The sequence below is a fragment of the Nannobrachium achirus genome (assembly GCF_963921795.1).
Source record: "Nannobrachium achirus genome assembly, chromosome: 17".
NCBI classification, from domain to species: domain Eukaryota; kingdom Metazoa; phylum Chordata; class Actinopteri; order Myctophiformes; family Myctophidae; genus Nannobrachium; species Nannobrachium achirus.
In genome coordinates this window covers 45,914,261-45,935,924 of record NC_137824.1, presented here as the reverse complement: position 1 = coordinate 45,935,924, position 21,664 = coordinate 45,914,261, and the positions used below count along the sequence as shown (strand labels likewise).

Below are 21,664 nucleotides of genomic sequence, written 5' to 3'. Positions count from 1 at the left end.
CCAACAGATATTATAAAGTGCACCCCCCCCCCCCCCCCCCCCCCCCCCATTATTGTATGACTTTAAATGTCTCTATAAATTGAATACACAGGACCACAATGGAAACAAGCCCTTAGATGTGTGTGTGCTCCATTGTATAATCGTACCACTGTATTAATAAAGTAATCAATCAATCAATCAATCAATCAAATGAAATAAATAGTACTGTAGGTGATGGTTCATTGTGGAATCATATACTATAGCCTTTTAAGGAACGTTAAACTCTTTGTGCATAGAGATACAGAGGACCATTGGGAGGGGGGCAGATAATTGTGTCACCACTCCAGGCTGGTAAGGTAGGCTACATTGCAGGGCCAGAAGATATGGCTGAAGGAAACGGATGTTGCAAGGGAGGAAACCCCCGGAAACAAAGGGGATATTGACAAGAAAAGGAGGGTTTATGCAAAACTACAGGATAATCACACACACTGATACCTGTTCACCTACATGTTGCTTTATCTATTTTCCAGATCTGCTTTCTCTCCTGTTGTAGCTGAATCTCTGAAGTGTAGGTGAGTACTACTGAGTACGGAGAACGACAACTGAACAAAGCTAAAGTAAATCGCTTACTGTATAAACCAATGGTTACTGTCAAAGGCAATGTTATCCATTTATATTTAAACTACTTGAGCCCTATATGTGCATTATTGTACAACAGCTATTTAGGCAAATCTTACAAGTTTTTCAAACAATATTCCAAAAATAGGGATGCCTGTTCGAAAGTGGTTAAGCTGCAGGTTAGCGCTGTGGGAAGAGAGTCAGAGCTCTGAGCATTTAGCAAACTACAGTTTGGGTGTAGCAGGTGACAAGATCAACTTCAGTGCGAATGGCCTGTCAAGTGCGGCTATGTCACATACTCGGTGCTGGGAAACCTCTATGGGGTGGGGTTCCCTGAGTATGACATAAGCAAACCGTGTAAATGGAACCTGCTTATGATTACAACTATCAATTACAACTATCAATTATTTTCTTAGCGATGATATTATTGATTACTTTTTGATTAATCGAATAACCTTGAAGTGAGCAGAGAAATCTACTAAATTACTTACCATATATATATACTAACCGTTGCAGCCCTATTGGACTTCACAGTCCATTTATATAACTGTAGACCTATGTAAACACATGTAAATGTGTTTATAGATCATAAAGCTAGCAGTGTCTTGCACCGAGAGACACCATGCAAGACACCGGTGTGCAACAAACTATAAATCAGGCTTTGCATTTCACATCACACACCATATGGACGATAATTGATTAAATCTATTAATTTGAATAACTGTTTTACACCCCTATTTTACCATGGCTTAATTTGCCTCGATTCCAGGTAGAACTCTCTGATTGAATCATGTCCGAGAGTATATTGGAAGAACTCTTCATAAAGCGATCGCAGCAGAAGAAGAAGACTTCCCCCCTGAACTACAAGGAGAGATGGTTTGTTCTGACGCAGGACAAACTATCTTACTATGATTATGATCATAGTAAAGCGGTAAGTGCATTGTTGACCATACTGACACGACAGCCACATTGCTCTTATGCTCTGGGTGAGGGTTACCCCGAAGCAGTGGTCAAATTACCAGCGATGGAAGATGTATGTTTAAAGTATCAATACTCTATTGTAGAAATACTCTGTTACAAGTACAGTAACTAAAGTTTTCAAATAATTATTGAGGAGTGAAAATAAAGTAATTGATTCTGAGATGTAGTGGAGTATACTGTAAGTAAAAGTATTGAAAATTGGAAATACTCCGCCAGTAAAGTAAAAAACACCTAACAACTTTACTTAAGTCCAGTACTTGGATACATGTACTTATTTAATTTATACAGCTGCAAATTACCCATGAAATATCTTTTTCCAGTAACATGACAAATTTGACCAAATATTGCAACATAGGCGGCATTATGTAATAACAACTGTCACGTATAGGACTTACCATACACCACTGATAACAGTGGGTGCACAGCACTGGCTCCCAAAAACAGATAAGCGCTTGTAATATAAATGTAGGCCATAACTTTTGTTGCTGGACTATACAAATACTGCAGTGATTTACATTGCATTAACTTCACCATAACATATTACTACAGTCCCTATCTGGCGGTGTGACCCCTGACTGTGACTAGTCCACAAAAATATATACGTACAACGTCTATATTAGCATTGGTGCAGGACAAAACGCAATGAACACTACGCATACAATGCAGTGTAAATACACCAGATTTAGTAAGAATGCTAATTTCCATCCTTATAGTCCCCCAAAAGTGGTGACCTACAGAAGTTACCAAGCCACACGCGTACAGTAGGGATGCCCGAGAGGTAAGCGGGCTGGGCCTGAGCATAATTCAAAGAGTGGCCCAGAGTATGATGTAAGAGCAAAATGGGCGTGAACACCACACACTTGGTATTACCCGCTTTGCTTCAACTTACACTACGACATTAAATTCCGTCAATATTCAAAGAAGATTCCCCTGCATTCACAAATGCACTAACTGTATGCAGTCAATGACGGTCTCTCTCTCTCTGTGTCTCTCTCTCTCTCTCTACCAGAGAAGGAAAAGCTTGCGGGGTTTTGTGGATCTAGAGAAGATTAAGTGTGTGGAGACAGTCCAGCCAGAACACAGTTCACCCCCAGAGCGCTCTTATGCATTCCAGGTAAAATAAATAAATAAAACATTTTACATCCGCAGTTCAAAACTAATACAGGCAGACAATGGAGTACATTACACAGGGAAAACAGAGCAGTAAATACTAGCACCTTGCTCAGGCGTGCCTCACAAGGCTCTAGTCTGCTTCCGACTTCTTTTACTGGTGTATCATTCTATTGTGGGTTAGGAGTGAACGCACATGTGGTATAGTACCCTGGACAATGAAAAGTGCTGCAAAATGGGGGGGTACCTTCAGCATTAACTGCTTGGTCAAGATAAAGGGCCTCATCATGTCAGTTCTCTTACTGCAAGTCAGTGAAAACATGCATTTCACAGCTCCTCGCTGTGCTCTAGTTTGGTTTCACTTCTCCCACTTTTCTGGTGTTCAATTTGTGATAAAGCAATTGAAACTTTCAGATGTGTTCCTCAAAGTAGGTCTGGAATGGCTTATTGTCGGTATCAGCTGGTGACACACGGGAGTATGTCCCTTTTACAATGTGCTATTGATTGATTGATTGATTGAAGGCTTTATTAGAAGTTTGCATAGGAAAATGTACAGATTCATGACGGTACAGTTCACTGGTACAAGGTCTACTAAAAGGAGATCCATGAAAAGACTAAGCTTATTTCAACAGGAAACCATTAAAGTATCTCATATAACATTGAATGACAGACAAATAGAACACAGTACTATGCAGTAGATATGTAAAGAAAAAAAGAAAACAGTAGGTCTATACAATCAGTAAGTACAGTATATACAATATATACAAGGAAGGGGCAGGTAACAGTAAGTCTAAACAATCAGTATGTACAGTATATACAAGGAAGGGGCAGGAAGGGTAGGGTTGGGCTAGGTTTTTTACCAGTTGCGAACGGCTGCTGCCTGTAAGTGGTTTTTCAGGGCATTTTTAAAGGATGCTAGTGATCCACACTCCTTTATGGCCTTCGGTAAGGCATTCCACATTTTTGTGGTGTAGCAGAAGAACGAGTTCGACCCTTTCTTTGAGTTGACTCTGGGTTGAACGTGATCTGTGGCACTGCCTCTGGTGTTGTAATTATGGACATCCTTAACGTTTATAAAGTATTTTGACAGGTACTTGGGTATCATAGTGGTGTGGTGTATCTTGTACACCAGGCCCATTGCAAGTTGCTGTACTCTGTCATCTACTCTGAGCCACCCTACTCTTAACTGGTGAGTAGCGGTGAGGTGAGTCTGATAGGGAAGGTTAAGCAGGACCCTAATTAGTTTATTTTGGGCTGTTTGGAGTTTAGTTTTAAGGGCTTGTGGGGCGTCACGATACCATACGTGGACTCCGTAGTCAAAGAGGGGCTGGATTATTGCACCAGCTATGGTCTTCAGTGTGTTGAAGTTGACCATTGGGGCGATCCTCTGTAGGAAACGAGTTCGTAGGTTGATTTTTTGTATTACTTTTGAAGTCATCTTTTCGCTGGAAAGATTAGCTTCAAGGATACATCCTAAGTAAGAGATTTCGTTTTTTCGTGTTATGACCTTGTCACCCACTTTGATTGTGAAGTCATCTACCTTTTTGAGATTATGATTTGATCCAAAGAGGATGGACTCGGTTTTTCCCAGGTGAATTGATAATTTGTTGTCGTTAAGCCATGTGCAGATCTTACTCAGTTCAGAGTTAAGTGTCTTTTCAACCTGCAAGTGGTCCTTGCCCGAGACTAGGAGAGCCGAGTCATCCGCGAACAGGAACAGGTTGCAGTCGCAAGCAGATGCCATGTCGTTCACGTATATTAGGAACAACAGAGGTCCCAGTATGCTACCTTGAGGAACACCACAGCTTACTGGGAGGGGGGGGGACAGGGTTCCGTTAATCTCCACCACCTGTTCCCTCCCCACCAGGTAAGATTGCATCCAGCTCACTGCTGCGCTGTCAAGACCCCTGGGAGATGGATTGCTGAGGTGGAGCGCCACACCTACCATCAGCGCCCAGTACTTGCTGCATGACTTGCTGCACCCAAGCCGTGCTACTACTCATACGCTGAGTTGGCGGTGCCCGGGATTGAACCCATGACATTGTGGTCCAAAGGCGAGAGCTCTACCGACTGAGATCACCCGGACACAAATTCCTTTGATTATATTGCAACTCTGCATAATGGCAAGGCCCATTTCCTAGAATCTTTACAAGAACAGTCTCAAAAGAGAACACCAGCACTCCGGAATAGTCCTTAAAGGCTCTTTTTTTATTTCACAATAAGGTCGGCAGGTAATGCTAAGAGCCTTTAAAGGAGTAGTTCACCCCCAAAATGACTTTTTTTTCTATTGATTAGTCATGCCATGGAGACTAGAGTTCAATATTTTTTTTTTTGTTTTTTGTCGCATTCCTAAGACAAAAATGTGATAACAATAAATTTACCCCCATTCATTCCGGATGGTGACCCGTTTCGAAACGGGTCACCATCCGGAATCAATGGGGGTAAATTTACTCGAATCAAATTTTTGTCTTAGGAATGTGACAAAAACCAAAAAATATTATTGAACTCTACTCTCCATGGCATGACTAATCAATAGAAAAAAATCACACCCGTGTGAACTGAGCGGTGGTTGTGGAGGCTGCGCAACAGCAAAACAAATATAAATATAATAATAAAAATAATAATAAAAAAGATTTAAAAAAGATTAAAAACAAATATTAAAAAAAATAATAATAATAATATGGGGGGGGGGGGGGGGGGGGGGGTGCTTGTGTGTGTGACCCCCCCCCCCCCCCCCTCCCCGTGTGTGTGTGTGTGTGTGTGTGTGTGTGTGTGTGTGTGTGTGTGTGTACTGTGTTGCAGTTGATTTTCAGGCTAGAAGCAACAGCACCCTCTTTGGTCAACCAGTGGTACTAGGCTACAGACAGACATACATACATACATACATACATACATACATACATTCATATATACACTGATACACACATGGCTGTGCGTGCGTGCGTGCGTACCTGTGCGTGCGTGTGCGTGCGTGTTTGTTGCAATTGATGCTCAGGCTAGATTCAACATCAGGCTACAGACACATACACGGATACACACTCCTGCATACACCTCAGGCTACAGACATACACACACGGCCATTCTAAGGAGCGGCGTCACCACCGCTCAAAAAGTCATTTTGGGGGTGAACTACTCCTTTAAGGACTATTCCGGAGTGCTGGTGTTCTCTTTTGAGACTGTTCTTGTAAAGTTACGTTTCCCGACCGTGCACCCGGTAAGAAGCTTAGTATTGTTGAAACGGGTTGGAGTCGTGCGCACACCTCTTCTTCAACCATTTCCTAGAATCAACTAGATTTTCAACCATCTTCTTTAAAACACAGTTTTTGTGCAAAATTGACACAAATTGCTACACATCATCTCTTGAGTCATGTGAGAAACACCTTTATTGCCTAAATAAACAACTTTATAGTTCCATCTTTAATCACTGTAATGTAGTTGCACCTTTTCAAAGCAATTCAAAATACAGTATTCTTCGTCCCTCTGTGTCCCTCTCCCCGTTAAGCCTGATGCACTGTGAGCTTGTAGATCTGCTATTTTCGGTGTGCAACACCATCGTACCATGGACTTGTCTACATTGGAAGTGCAAGAAACATGAGAAGGGTATTTTCCGTCCCCTGACAGACAAAAGATCCCGGTGCTTCAGTAGTCGCTATGATGAAAACCAGTACTAAGAAGTGAAACCGACACTCACACGTAGTTAAGCTTGGGACTTTCAATGAGACAGCTACAGGTGCTTCTAAAACAGGTCATGATGATTCACACTGTCTGGTTGGTGCCATGTATACTAGTGTTTTTTTAAACTTTGTGTCCCCAAGGCCCACCAAGGGCAAGTTAAAAACTCAAGGCACTCCCAGCTAAAATAGACAATGTACAAGCTCACAATGGCATTACATTATTGGATTGTGAGCTTGTAGAACGGCTATTTCGGAAACTTCTTTTGGGGTTATTTGTGAAAATAATTGTTGCCAGACCACAACAATATATAAAATAAAAATACATGGCTTGTCCTAGGTCCTCCCGGTGGGGGCTCCTCACTGACAGGTGAGCCAGCAGTAGTGGCAAGCAGTGGGAGGAATTAAAATAATTGGAATGATGACTACAGTATATTGGGGAGAGAAAGCCACTGCCATAAACCACAGACAATACCTCAAGTGGCAGTTCTAGTTTTTATCATGAGTTATGAAGAACACCAGTAGTTGTTTACATTTAGTACCTCTCAATTGCACGTATAGGCCTATACAGTATTTTCTATTTATTTTCACACATAATCCAATGTGGACACATATATGCTTCCACGTTGGATTATGTGAAAATAAATAGAAAATACTGTGTTGAAACAACATGTACAGTAAGTAAAGTGCTATGTTGTTTTCTTCTCATTGTCTGGCCATAGGTAATCTACGATGAAGGACCACTGTACGTCTTTGCAAAGAACGATGCCACGCGAGGCGAGTGGATAAAGAAGCTGAAGGAAAGTAAGTGACAAGTATGCATGGCTTAGCATTTAGCCTCTTGCTAATCTCTGTAATATCCAGAATCACAGACTACATGGACACACACTGTGTAGCCCTTCCTTAACAATGCACAAACCAGGCACCGAATTGACATGGCAATAATGTTCATTCTGACCATCCACACTGTGTGTAGAAGTGAGATTTGGGGTATTATGCAAGTTTCAATGCTTATACATTTGCTTTAATATAAACATCTGTGTGTGTGTGTGTGTGTGTGTGTGTGTGTGTGTGTGTGTGTGTGTGTGTGTGTGTGTGTGTGTGTGTGTGTGTGTGTGTGTAGAGGTGCGCTACAACAAGGATCTGGTACAGAAGTTTCACCCTTGTTTCTGGGCGGATGGGATGTGGCAGTGCTGTCAACAGGAAGTCAAAGAAGCTGTGGGCTGCAAGGTGTTAGAGAATAAGAATGGAGGTCAGTGATTGGACAGAGGTGCCTTGTTCATTACAGACAAGTTCAACGATTGCCACGCTAGCATCCTCATGGCTTTCTCTCATCTGTAGGCAGACATTCATCTCGGCGAAGGACAACCAGGAAACCGCTTCCTCCCACCCCCGAGGAGGTACTCGAGTCTGCATTCTACTTCCATCTAGATAGCTAAACCTACAGCAAGGGTTCCCAAATGTTTCAGTCTGCGACCCCCAAAATAATGATATTTGAACTGGGACCCCCCATCCTGAGATTCCTGACAAGCACTAGGCATTACATTTAGTTTAGTAGACAAACCTGTACATCAGGTATTTTCTCAATGTTTGCTTTTTTCCGTGTAATATTTGGCCAATTTGATATCAAAAAGGTCTTAAAAGTCATTCAATTGTAACTTTATCAATGTGCAGATACCCTGTATACACTCATACTGTATGTTGGTTTGTTTACCGTTTGAATCAAAAAACAACGTTGCACCCAGTTTGGGACATGTTGAGTGCTTGTGAGTCTTTTTATTTTATTTTTTACTTTGTCTTTATTTTAGATTGCACCAATTAAAACAAAAATGATAATGGGCACTCGACGGACCATAAATTAGGCTTTACTCGTTGTGCCTTCAAAGGACAATTATCGGTCTCGTACAAACCTCTCTTGCTGTTTCAGGAGAAGCCTGGCAGGCCTCTACCACCTCAGCCCCAGCCTCCTGAGGAGCCTGCACACTCGGTGGGCATGACAGTCGTAGCCGAGTATGCATATACACCCGTAACCCCCCAGGATCTGGAACTGAGAAAGGATGAGGAGTACACCATACTGGAGATGACAGACCCCAACTGGTGGAGGGCCAGAGACAACAATGGGTAAGAGTTCAATAGTAAAAATAGAGATTGGGGACATTTTATGAACCACTTAAACCCTACAAATGCATTTCTGTGACTTTGCGTTAGTCTGATTCGCCTCATTACTAACTCTATCCTTAACCCTAACCGCACGCGTTGCCACGTAGTCTCAGTGATGAGATGTCGGACTTATGGGCAGTGGTCACTAGGTGTGACATAAAAAACTGTACTCCCTTATTTAGGATTTATAGGTATCATTCTGGCTCGCAAGAGCACACAACCCAATAACAGAAGTTACAACATTGACCACTTACGGTCATAACACCTCTCACTACACCACTATAGAACATAGCAATAGCCTCGTAAACCAGACCCTTCGAATCAGAAGGCAGGATGAATCTAGTTTACTAGGCTAGCATAGCAGTGGATGTGGTTTACTGGTGCAAAAAAAGATCTGCCATACATTTTTCCCATAGAAATTTAGAGATCAAAACACAGACATGGATGTTGCTTCCCATCGTCACATTTAAATTCAATTGTGTATGTGTGCATGACACACTGTATACTTCAGAAATGAAAGCAAAACTGGACACAATAGGCTGTATTGCGTGTGTTCACAGTTCACACTGTCTGCCTGTTATGAAGAAAAGGAGCTAGGAGATTGCTCATGTCGTTTTCACACTTTCAGCCCCTGAAATGGTTATAGTTTTGAATTGCTCATTATTATTTTTGGGTTCACAGTGTAAATATGGAGTGGTTTGTGCTGTTAAATTGCTGTTTTGGAGCAACACACCTCCTGTACAGCTGCCCCACTGCCATATTCTCTGCCCATGCGAGACTACCACTGCCATTTCTAACATATGCTATGACACGCATATGTGGTGGGTGTGTGTGTGTGTGTGTGTGTGTGTGTGTGTGTGTGTGTGTGTGTGTGTGTGTGTGTGTGTGTGTGTGTGTGTGTGTGTGTGCGTGTGCGTGCATATGTGCAGCAGTCGCGTGCACGTGTGTTTCCTATGATACAATATGTCATCTACTCCCTTGCAGGAAAGAAGGGTATATACCTAGCAATTATGTTGTGAAAGCTGGACATGGACTAGAAAGATTTGAGTGAGTATGACAAGTCTTATATTATTATCTGTATATATTATTATCCTCTGATAACAGTGGTAGCATTAGGTAATAGAAATTGATAACTTTAATTATCTTCGCCAGGCCAGAAGGCCGGTAGAGGTTTTGTCTTTGCCAATGCCTATCATAAATGCTACAACAAATGAACATCAAACTGGAATAGCATACGAGGGGCGGGGCCTCAATAGAGTGCGCACCACACATGTGAAACGTTGCACTGTATGTCGTAGACATGCTATTTCCCCCCGCAGCTTAATTGGGTCCTGCCAGTAGCAACCCATGACTTACACCAGTGGTTCTCAACCTGTGGGTCGGGACCTCCAGGGGGGTCCCCAAATTATTTGGGGGGGTCCTCAGATGATTAACTTGATGTGCAACATTGTTTTCTCACTCAACAGTAAACAAACCACTATAAAGTGTATCTGCACATTTCTAAAATGACAATTTAAGGACTTTTAACACCACAAATTAAACATTGGACAAATTGTCAAATATTAGAGGCAGAAATTGTGAAAATAGCCAATCTACATGCTCACAATGCCTCACGTTGTGAGCATGTAGACCTGCTATTTTCACAATAGAACTGTGTAATACAAAATGTAATGTCTCAACTCTTAGTGCTCGTCAGGGTGGAGGGGTCCCCAGTTAAAATATGATTATTTTGGTGGTCGCAGCCTGAAACACAGCCCTGGCTGGCTACTCCAAGGAGCGCCACTTTCAAGTTTATTAGTCTTATTAAGCTCAGGCGATTTTCTCTGTCATTTCATTACCGTGTAAAGCTTCCTGAGAACCAAACAGAGAATTGCAACAAATTGTTGGATCCCGTATGGATCACTGCTGTAATAACGATACCCACTTCTTTTTCACAGCTGGTACTGTAAGAACACAAACCGAAGCCAGGCAGAAAACCTGCTGAGGACAGAGGTAAACTGTCTGTCAATGTTACATCAAACCAGTGCTTGAGAACATTATTTGCTATTTAGCAGGGCTGCAACTATTGATTATTGCCATAGCGATTATTATATGGATACATTTTGAGATCATTTGAATAATCCTGTGTGGTTTATAGTTTTTTTTATAAATCGTCTAATCCATTAGTCCAATTTTATACTTCATTGTACAGCAGTGTCAAATAGCTGATCTACAAGCTCACAAAGCAGTGCATCGCTTGTAGATCAACTATTTTCACTTTTTTTAATAACGTTTTGATTCTTCGATATACTATTAATTTCCCATTTCTATTTCTATATAATTGGTTAATTTGAATAGATCGAGTAACTGTTGCACCCCTACTATATCATTGCTGTCGTGCAGAAACCTCTTATCTCCACATTTTAACTTTTTGGTGTTTTTTCCCCCCCATAAATTAACACCCTACATGATCATAAGAGTGTTCAAAAGTAGCAGATCTACAAGCTCGAAAGAATCGATGGAGCAGGTCGATCTGCTACTTTTTCCATGTTTTGAATTTTGAATCCTGAAAAGTAAGTAACGGTTTTGGACATGAGGTTCCAAGCGTACAAGAAACGATATAGTACATTCTGACCAGAAAGAAGAACATGAATGACACAACATAAAGCCTTGATCATGATCATGGTTGGTTTCCCGTTCTCAGAACAAAGACGGAGGCTTCTTGGTGCGGGACTCGAGCAAGGCCGGGAAGTACACCGTCTCTGTGTTCACCAAGGGTGGCGGGTGAGTAATTTCAGTCATGGTAAACAACACTGCTTGTCTCACTCCCCATTAATTCACACCGTGTCCATACACGAGCTCCGCTCATGTGTGGACACACAACCAAAAGAAGAACTGTTGAATGAAAGAGGAAACAGTAGCCGGCAGAGGAAGAGAGATGTAAATGTCCTGCATGCAAAACTGGGATTAATCTATGTACGGTGGCTTTCAACAGCATGGGTGTAAGAGGAGGCTATTGTAGATAAGAACTGAAGACTTTTTCTATACCCTGTCTTCTGCATTGGCTGTTCCACAATCATTTTGAGGTGTTTGTTATTTCCAATTTTCAATACTTGTACTTCTACTCCACTACAATTATTTGAAAACTTTAGCCACTTTGTAGATTTTGATTATTACAAAACATGTATTACCCACTTCAGCCCTATATACTGTACATTTTGGCCATATGAAAATAGCTATTTTCAAAAAGACTTTTATACATTTTTTAAACGTGAAATGGTACATTCTGCATAAAATCTAGTTTTGATACTATTGATACCAATACTTTTGTACTTTTACTCAAGTAAATGTTGAATTCCGGACTTTTAAGTATTTCTACATTACGTATTGATACTTTAAATATGAAACCTCATAGACACATGAAAACCAGAAAAAGTACAAAAATATTTCCACCTCTGCAAAACCGTACTGTTGAAAACGCATCACTTTGATCTATTATTTCTGCACGTTCACTTCTCGTCCTTTTTTATATTTCTTCCCACAGAGAAATCTCTGGAACCAGCAGACATTACAATATCTGCACCACCAAGGAAGGCCAGTTTTACCTGGCCGAGAAGCACTATTTCAACAACATTCCAGAGCTTATAAATTACCACCAGCACAATTCAGCAGGTTTGTAGCGGATCATTTATAGATATCTATATCCTGGAGTATTTACAGTTTTCAGCACTTTTACTTCTACTCCACATCTCAGAGGCAAATATTGTACTTTTACTCCACTACAATTATTTGAAAACTTAGTTACTTTGTATATTTTAAATATTATTACAAAACATACAGTACATAACCACTTCAGCCCTATAGACATTCCTATACATATACTGTACATCTACTACTTGTAGATCTACAATTTCCAAAGGATTTTTATACATGTCATACTTTTGAAAACGTACTTTCTACTTTTGGTACATTTTTAGTACATTTTTATACCAATTTGATACTTTTACTGAAGTAGAATTTTAATTCCGGACTTTTGCCTGTAACAGAGTATTTCTACATAGCATGTGAGTATTTATTTTCCACCACTGTTGTTTGTCATCACGGCGTTAAAATACATGTTTTCTCTCTTCCACACTAGGTATGGTCAGCAGGCTGAAATACATGGTGTCAAACCGCGCTCAGCCTCCTCCAACGGGGCTTGGCTATGGTAAGAGTTTTACTAATGTTCCATTCCACAACTTCAACAATATGCATAGGGCAACAATGCATAGGGCACAATTATTACATAATTGTCTAATCTCATATTTGAGGTAATCGCAGTTATTTTGCATAATCGTTTCCATGTAGAGAAATGTTAATATAGTTACAAGCAATTTTAAAAAAGTAGTGAAAATAGCAGATCTACAAGCTCACAAACGCGTGTTCTTTTTTAAGTATAAAATTGTCAAATATGTCATTACATTTTTTGTATATTTAAGTTATGTGTCATGATTGCCATGTGAAACTTCAAAGCCTAAAAGCCAAACAGAAATGTAATTGTCAACAACAAATACACAATTAAATCGTTAATCGCAATTATTTGAGTGACAATCAATCGTCATGTAAAATGTAATAATCTTGACAGCCCTATACATGAGCATAAAGCTCAGTACAACATCAACAGTTTAATGTTATACAACTGTAACTTCTATTACCACCAAATAGCATCCCTATTATGGAGGTGAATGTTTGGCGGAAATAGTCGACCTACATGCTCACAACACGTCGCAGCATGATGTAGCTTATGGATTGGGCAAAATTTTGTCTAGAGGGAAAAGTGAGGAGCCCTAATAGACCCCTTGGCTCTCCGGCCATCGATGCTGTCGGGAGAAACCTCTTATCTCCATATTTTACCTTTTTTACGTAAATGAACACCCTACTTGATCATATTACAGCGTCACACAAAAGCATCAAAAGTAGAAGATCGATCATAGGTCGCTACTTAGTATGAAAGCCTCCAGATCCTGTCTGTCACTCAAAATCACTCATTATTCTGTCACTCTTCTCTGTCACTCTTCTTTGTCTGCCACTCTTCTGACATCAGTCGCAAAAAAGTCCCTCCCCCGTAAATCGTTCAGAATAAGGCACAGTCAGACTAAAGCGTGAGATGAGTCTGAAATAAGGCTACCAAATATGGAGATATAGCCCCATACAGTATATGGAGATCCCTGATGTCATCAATATCATCAATATTAAGCCCATATCTGGGAATGCCCATATATGGACAAATTGTGTCAATCTCATGTGGTCTATGACATCAAAGATCTATGTCAGACGTCAGTCATCTCCATATTTGGGAAAATATGGCCACATTTGTCCAACTTAAACAACCAACCAGGTCTGTGCATAATTTGGTCAAAGTTGATCCCAAGCCAAAGTGCCCTTAGGGCGTCTTACTGCTATACTGTGTATATATGTGTTAAGAGGATCTTGGGGAAAACAGGGCAGCTTATCTTTCACAGTCAAAGATTGTTTTGTGGTCAATGTAAATTTTCACCAGAGGCTATGAATAGAGACAAAGCCATTTCCCTTTCCCTCATGTCTCTGATATGGAAGTATACTGAATGCATACATGCCTCTGTTTCCTGTTCCCTCCTCCAGGTGTGTGGGAGATCGAACCCCGACACCTCACCTTCATCAAGGAGCTGGGCAACGGGCAGTTTGGGGTGGTGAAGTACGGGAAGTGGCAGGGTCAGCATGACGTGGCCATTAAGATGATTAAAGAAGGCTCCATGTCAGAGGACGATTTCATAGAAGAGGCCAAAATCATGATGTAAGGAAACATTTTACATTTACATTACAGCGGATGGGGGGCGCTGACCTTCAGTACAACTTTTAACATAACGTCGTTGTCGGGTGAAAACCTTGTATGTCCAAAACCGTTCGTTTTGCATTTTTCATTTTAAAAACGATTTAGACTGGTGAAAACAGCCGATCTACAAGCACCGCGAGGCGTTGTGTGCTTGTAGATCTGCTGTTTTCACTAGTTTTGTGCGACGGCCTTGTATGATGAAGCAGGGCTTTACTTAGCGACAAAAACATACAAATTTGAAGCTTGGAGATACAAGGTTTCTGCCCGACAGTGATGATAATCAAGGGAATGCTTTCTCTCTGTTAGGACATTTGGCGGTTTACAAGCTCACATAGCGTCGCGGATGTGAAACTTGTAAAACGTCTCCACACCGGCGCACATATTGGCCAATAACTGTGACTCTGTCCCTTCTCTTCTCGGTTGTGGGAATCAGGAAGCTTCGTCATGAGAATTTGGTTCAGCTTTACGGTGTCTGCACCAAACAAAGGCCGATCTACATTGTGACCGAGTTCCTCTGTAACGGCTGCCTGCTGACCTACCTCAGGGAGGGGCTGAAGCAAATCCCCACCTCCATCCAGCTGCTGGAGATGTGCAAGGATGTGACCGAGGGCATGGCCTATCTGGAGTCCCAGATGTTCCTCCACAGAGACCTGGTGAGACGGAAAGACACAGCAGAGTCTGGACAAACACTGGGTCGGGGACCCATTTGTGGGTCGCAGACACATTTTTAAGGGTCCCTTATTTATGTTTTTGTTTCCTACATTTTGTTTTTCCTACATTTTGTTTTTAATTATTATTTCAAAACGTTTTCAAAAACGATTTCCATGAATAAAAAAATAATAATTTAATGAATAAATAAATGTAAGAAACTCCATAAATTAGTAAACAAATGTTTAAAAAGTAGTGAAAATAGCCGATCTACAAGCTCACAACGCAGCGAGAAGCGACTCATTGTGCACTTGTAGATCTGCTGTTTTCACTAGTTTGGGACCCGGGCAAATCTCAAAACCACTGATAGCCTCTTACAACCCTGGTGCCCCTTTTTTGGGCATGTCATTTACAGGACATAATTTCCCAAACTTTTCCAAGATTTCCTCCAAATTGCAGAATTGGCTCAAAACACACTCCATCTCGATGTGTTAACTGCCTTAACAGACTTAATGTTAACTACACATTTAATGTATTAAAATGCAGAGTACTACAGGGAGACGGGTAGGACATAAGTGCATAGGCAAGATGTTCAGAAATGGCATACAAATCAAGAACGTTGTTGTTGTTTTTTCATCCTCAGGCTGCCAGAAACTGTTTAGTAGATGGCAATGGTACTGTCAAAGTGACTGACTTTGGACTTTCAAGGTAAAATGGCATAATTATTTCTTCTTAAATATTGTTATTTTTATTGTTATGTAAGGTATCTTGTCAAATAAAGTATATACTATAGAGCAAATACTATGTCCGATAGTATCAATCAAGGTCATAGCAGACCTGGTCACGACAGCAGCAAAAGATTTATTTGAAGACAGAAAGGCAATAAAAAAAACACATTTTACAGCACATATTCGATAATCTCAGAAAAAAAGAGGAAGAAAAGAGTTTGCATGTGTGTACAGGGAGATAAAAATGTAAGAGGCCACATTGTAAAACACTCACCGAATAATAAATCACTAAACAGCTTTCTACATGGATTAAAGTTCTCAGATTTTTTATAAATACAGTATTAATATAACTATTAATTTAGCGAATGTCTGTCCATCTGACCATCTGCATGCTGACATCACTGATAATAATTTAGCGAATGTCTGTCCGCCGTCTGCCTGCAGTACTCTGAAGTCATACTCAGACATCATAGTACTCTGACATCACAGACTGGCCTGGACACGGAACACCATGTATGGGCATAAAGATCTGCCCAACGGGCACTCCAACATTACTTCTGAGCAGGGGCGTCACAAGGGGTAGGAAAGTGGGACTGAGTTACTAGGGCCCAAGGTGGAGGGGGCGAGGGGCCCTAGTAACTTTAGCTATTGAAAAATAGGAGATATACAAGCTCACAGCGCGGCACCGAGTGCCGCGCTGCAAGCTTGTAGATCTGCTATTTTTGAAAAGTCGTGAAAATGTGCGCAAATCTTTGAATACATGTATTTTTTAAGTGAACATTTGTAACTCAAATTTTGCTTCTGGGGGGTCCCTGGAACTAAATATTTTGAGATGGGGGGTCCTTCACATGAAAAAGTTTGAGCATCACTGACATGGAAACATAGGTTTCTTGGCACACATTTTCACGATTTTTCAAAAATAGCAGATCTACAAGCTCGCAGCGCGGCACTCGGTGCCGCGCTGCGAGCTTGTATATCTGCTATTTTTCAATAGTTAACATTCATGGGGGGCCCGCAGTGAATCCTTGTACCCAGGGCCCAGAATTTGGTGTGACGCCCCTGCTTCTGAGACTCCTACATTGAATCCCTCAGATACTGTGCACACTGCTGTGCTCCTTTCACACTGTTTCACAAAACACACCTTAGGACCTTAGGCCACAGGAACATGCAGAGAATGTTAGCGAGAGGCAGCGGCTGAAATTTCTAAAAGGGCCTTTTGGTGAAAATATTGAAAATAGCAGACCTCCAAGCTCACAACAACACGTCGCTCTGCGACGCGTTGTGAGCTTGGAGGTCGGCTATTTTCGGTGCTTGATACCACACTGAACTAAGCATAATGAAGTCAATACTGGAGATGGGGTGTATACGGCATGGATTTCTACACAGAGAGGGCAATTCTTTCAACATAAGATGCTGCATTCAAGTTCAGGAGAGTTTTGGACAAGGCACTTCTCTTGAATGCTGCCTTCAGGTATAGCATGGGAAGGGGGGGTTTCTTCCATTGTAGCAAAAACTGCATTCGTGGTCTGGAGAGGGCATTTTTACAGACAGATAAAAGGGCAGGGGCTCAAGCCCCCTTTGATGTCTATGTGTGCACGTGCCTGCTTGGCCATACAAAATCTTTCAGTCTTGAGATTCTATTTTGATTTAATCCCTGAATTTCTACCACTGGTTTCAGGTACGTCCTTGATGATGAATACACAATGTCAGAAGGTTCTAAATTCCCTATTCGCTGGTCACCTCCAGAGGTCCTCGTCTACCGTAGATTCAGCAGCAAGTCAGACGTCTGGGCATACGGTGAGCAATGTTATAATGCACATGGCGTGATTCCAATTGCCCTCCTGACAGGAGGGCAATTGGAAAGGACAAGACAATGAAAAACAAAAAAAAACAAAAAAAGATTGTATACACTAGACCTGCTGTAGCTGTAGGGCCTGCCTTAAAGGCATAGTGGTTCCCATAATTTCCCTCTATATACCAGCTATTATCAGCCACTTGAGTAGTGTGGTGGAAGAAATACTCAAATGTTTTACTTAAGTAAAAGTATCAATAATGCAGTGTACTTTGATAGATGTAAAAGACTGGAATTCAACATTTATTTGAGTAAAAGTACAAAAGTAGCCTATTGGAATACAATGTACTTAAAATACAAAAGTACTCATTATGCACAATGTCCCATTCACAAGTTTTCACATGTTTCCTTTGAAAATAGAAGATCGGCCAAAATGTATATAGGGCAGAAGTGGGCAGAAGTATGATTTGCATTAACCCATTTAGGCCTGACCTAAGTTTTCTGAAAAACAATATTATTAAAGAATTACCCTACAGAAACAAATATGTTGCTACATACTGTACATGTACTGTAATACACTAAAATGTGTTCCCGGCCTGAATGCAAAAGCTACAAAGTAAAGTACAAATAAATTATACTTAAGTACAGTACTTAAGTAAATGTAGGCCTACTTAGTTACTTTACACATCTGGTGGTACGCAATGGAAATGCAGTGCTGCGGATGAGGATTAGGTCCCTGAGCTTGGTGTTGAGTCTGCAGGGTACTACTATGGTGTTGAATGCTGAACTGTTGTCTATAAAGAGTTCCTCTTCCCAAAGTACAGGTACTGTTTACACATCCTGAATCCTGTATAGCCTTAGTAGCCTATATGCAAGGGATAATTGACAGACAGCGCTCCGCCCGTTGTTGGCAAATAACCCTCGGGCCGACAGGACGATTAAGCTCAGAGCCGAAGCCAAGGGGTCTAAAGATAGAATACATTTTCTGTTACTGCATTGTCTATCGCTTCAAATGTTTTCCAAAACATTCTTGAGATCAATGTTCAACTGTAAATGACATGGCTGCCATGTTGGATAGGGTATAGAAACAAGCAGCGCAGCAGGCGCTCCGAGCCTTTGATTAGACAGCGCTCTGTTATAGAGCTCATGGGTCATTATCCAGAAATAACACACAGCTGAATTCAGTGATCGACCAATCAGAATCAAGCAGTCAATCAAACCGTGTAATAAGTATGTATTACACGGCGCCTCCGGCACCTGGAAAAGTTCAAAGTGAGTCCCTACATTCTCCGAGCTTTCTACAACAGCACGATTGAGAGCATTCTGACCAGCGGAGAGTGGTGAGGACAATGCAGCGCATTGTGGGAGGGGAGCTTCCCCCTCCTACAGGAAATATTATGAGAGAGGCTGCGTGGCTAAGGAGGAGAGCATCATTAAGGATGTTCACCACACAGATATAAAGAGCTAGATGCCTCGTTCGCCTCTGCAGTTAATTGGAGCAATGTGCAAAAGTTCTAGTCCGGACTTCCTGAAAAAACTAAGGGAACGCTCAGTCAAAGTGACTACTGGCCAATCACAGCGTGTCTTTTCTGTGACTTATCCAAGGACCACAATTCAATTCAACAGAGCCAGTTCCGATGTTGCGCTGCTCAGCTGTTCTTATAGGCTGCATACGTAAAGACCAGGCCCTACCTGCCTCTGATTGGCTTACCGACTTCCGTATGTGTGACGCACGCGGAAGCAATGAACACGGAAGTGACGAAGATTCCCTTAGTTGCTCAATGCATACGGGATGGTGTTTTCCTCTGGTGTTTCAGTCCGAGTGTATCAAAGGGTGCGTTCGGAAATGCGCACCGGACTGCGCGGGCGTTTATCGTGGGCTTGCCCAGGCCTTACGGCCTGGGCATAAATATAACGATTGCATTCACCACGGCTTCGTAACTCGCGCGGCCGGCGGGCCCTGGCCCGCTCTGACTGAATCACCAGTAGAAAACACTCTCTCCAATGCATACGCCCCCTAGCCGAAGGAGGCGTCTACCTTTCTATGTCTATGGTTCACCACCCCAGCTACAGCCTGTTTGAACCACTGCCGCACCCACGGCTGGGAAAACGGTAAAGGAGTATCGTCAGCAACACCACCAGACTTTTGAACAGTTTATATCCAACAAAAATGAGACTGTTGAACAAGACCCAAGTCTGGTGTCACTGCACAGACTGAACTGAAATGTGTTGTAAAAGTCGTAATTTATTATGCACTTAGTAACATTATTTGCATTGTTATGCAGATTAGTCATATTATGCACGTTATGCTCCCCTCTCTCTATGAGAACTTTTTATCCTTATCTTTTAACTGCAATGATGAGCCTACACAATCAAGAATTTCACCCACTTTACTTGCAATGTGATGTGACAATAAAGATTGATTCTGATTCTATATTGCTGTAAGCCAGGGGTCTTCAACAGGGGGTCCGCAGGGATACTGCCACTATAGAGCCATGAGGCCTATAGGGCAGGAGCCTATCTCCTCTTTCTGTAGCGTGAGGCAGCTTGATGTACAAGTACACCCCCTGGACATGACGCTAGTATGTCGCAGGGACTTACCCCCAATTCAACCCTTGGTGCTGAGTGCCAAGCAGGGAGGCACTGGGTCCCATTTTTCTTGTCTTTGGTATGACCCGGTCGGGGATCGAACCCCAACCTCCCAGTCTCAGGGCGGACACTGTAACCACAGGGCCACTGAGCTGGTTATATTACTGTACTGTGTATATACTACGTGACTATGTGTTGCGTTCTGACGGTTGTTTGGTGTTTGTCTGTTTTTTGTTTTTATGTTATATGTGAAAAAATGATTTGAATGCAAAATGTAGTATGCCAAAGCAAATTCCAATGTGTATTACACAATGGTTAATAAAGAAATCTGAATCTGAATATATACTGTACATACAGTGTTGCCATTACTAGTGTATACTGTATTCATATGGCATTTCCTACTGTTTTCTCAGGGGTTCTAATGTGGGAGGTGTACACCATGGGAAGCCTTCCCTATCAACGGTTGAACAACACAGAGATAGCGGACCAGGTGCCTCGTGGCCTGCGCCTCTTCCGCCCCCAGCCGGCCAACGAGAAGGTCTACAGCATCATGACTAGATGTTGGCTTGATGTGAGTGTGACCTGTGTCCATTGTTTACTTTAGAGGGTGTTGCAGGTTGTCATTTATTGGCCATAAGCTGTACGATATTACAAAGATTGCCAAAAGGATAACACAAAAAGCCCTAGCCCTTTGAAGGTCACACCAAGAAAAAAGCAGTCAAAACATTTTTTTTCAAAACAGATGTCAGGAGTGAGTTTGTTGTGTCTGACTTCCTCTGTGCCATGCTGACTTAAAAAGCATGGTGTGTGGAGGCACTGCATCCTCAAATGGATATTTTTGGCCATAACACACCTCAACCAAATGGTAGAGATGGCTCAATCAGGTTGAGTTAAGTTCAGCATTGTTTTCAATGAGAACGTGACTTAAAATGTGCTCTACCGTTTGGTTGAGCAGACTGTTAAAGCGCTTGGGGCTTGTTTCCATTGTTGATCAATTTCCAGGCTCCGCTTTTTAATGTTCTTTCCTTCTTTCTCTTTATTTCTTTCTTTCTGTATCTCTTTCTCAGAAACCGGAGGAGAGACCCACATTTCAGGAGCTGGTAGTGATTGTTCAGGACTTGCTGTACGAGCTTCAGGAGTAGATCTTATACACCACACAGACACCGCTACCCGTAATGTCATTCCCACGCAGCAGCAGCGCTACATAATCCCAGGAGAAAAGTGAAACCCATTAGGGCAGTTTAACCACATTCACCCTCAGAAGGAAGCTATATATCGTCGTTGTCGGGTGGAAACCTAGTATGTCAAAAACCGTTGTGTTTATCGTTTTAAAAATGATCTAAACTAGTGAAAATAGCCGATCTACAAGCACACAACGCCTCGCACCGCGAGGCCTTGTGTGCTTGTAGATCATCTATTTTCACTAGTTTTGTGCAATAGTCTTGTGTGATGAACCGGGGCTTTACTTTACGGAAAAACGTACAAATTTGAAACTTGGGAGATATGAGGTTTCTGCCGGACAGTGATGATATCCTTGATGTCGGATAGGAACCAACAA

General features: G+C 41.8%; 1 protein-coding gene across 1 annotated transcript; it reads left to right on the top strand.

The window, feature by feature from the left end:
* Positions 1-1,387: 1,387 nt before the first annotated feature.
* On the top strand, positions 1,388-21,248 carry btk (Bruton agammaglobulinemia tyrosine kinase; the record flags this gene model as incomplete). Its single annotated transcript, XM_080745771.1, has 17 exons — positions 1,388-1,528; positions 2,588-2,692; positions 7,082-7,163; positions 7,483-7,611; positions 7,701-7,759; positions 8,287-8,480; positions 9,504-9,566; positions 10,457-10,511; positions 11,203-11,282; positions 12,043-12,170; positions 12,637-12,705; positions 14,139-14,310; positions 14,783-15,002; positions 15,641-15,705; positions 17,404-17,522; positions 20,520-20,677; positions 21,174-21,248. 17 exons carry the CDS (start codon positions 1,388-1,390, stop codon positions 21,246-21,248), a joined length of 1,914 nt encoding a protein of 637 aa, XP_080601897.1.
* Between the last annotated feature and the right edge of the window lie 416 nt (positions 21,249-21,664).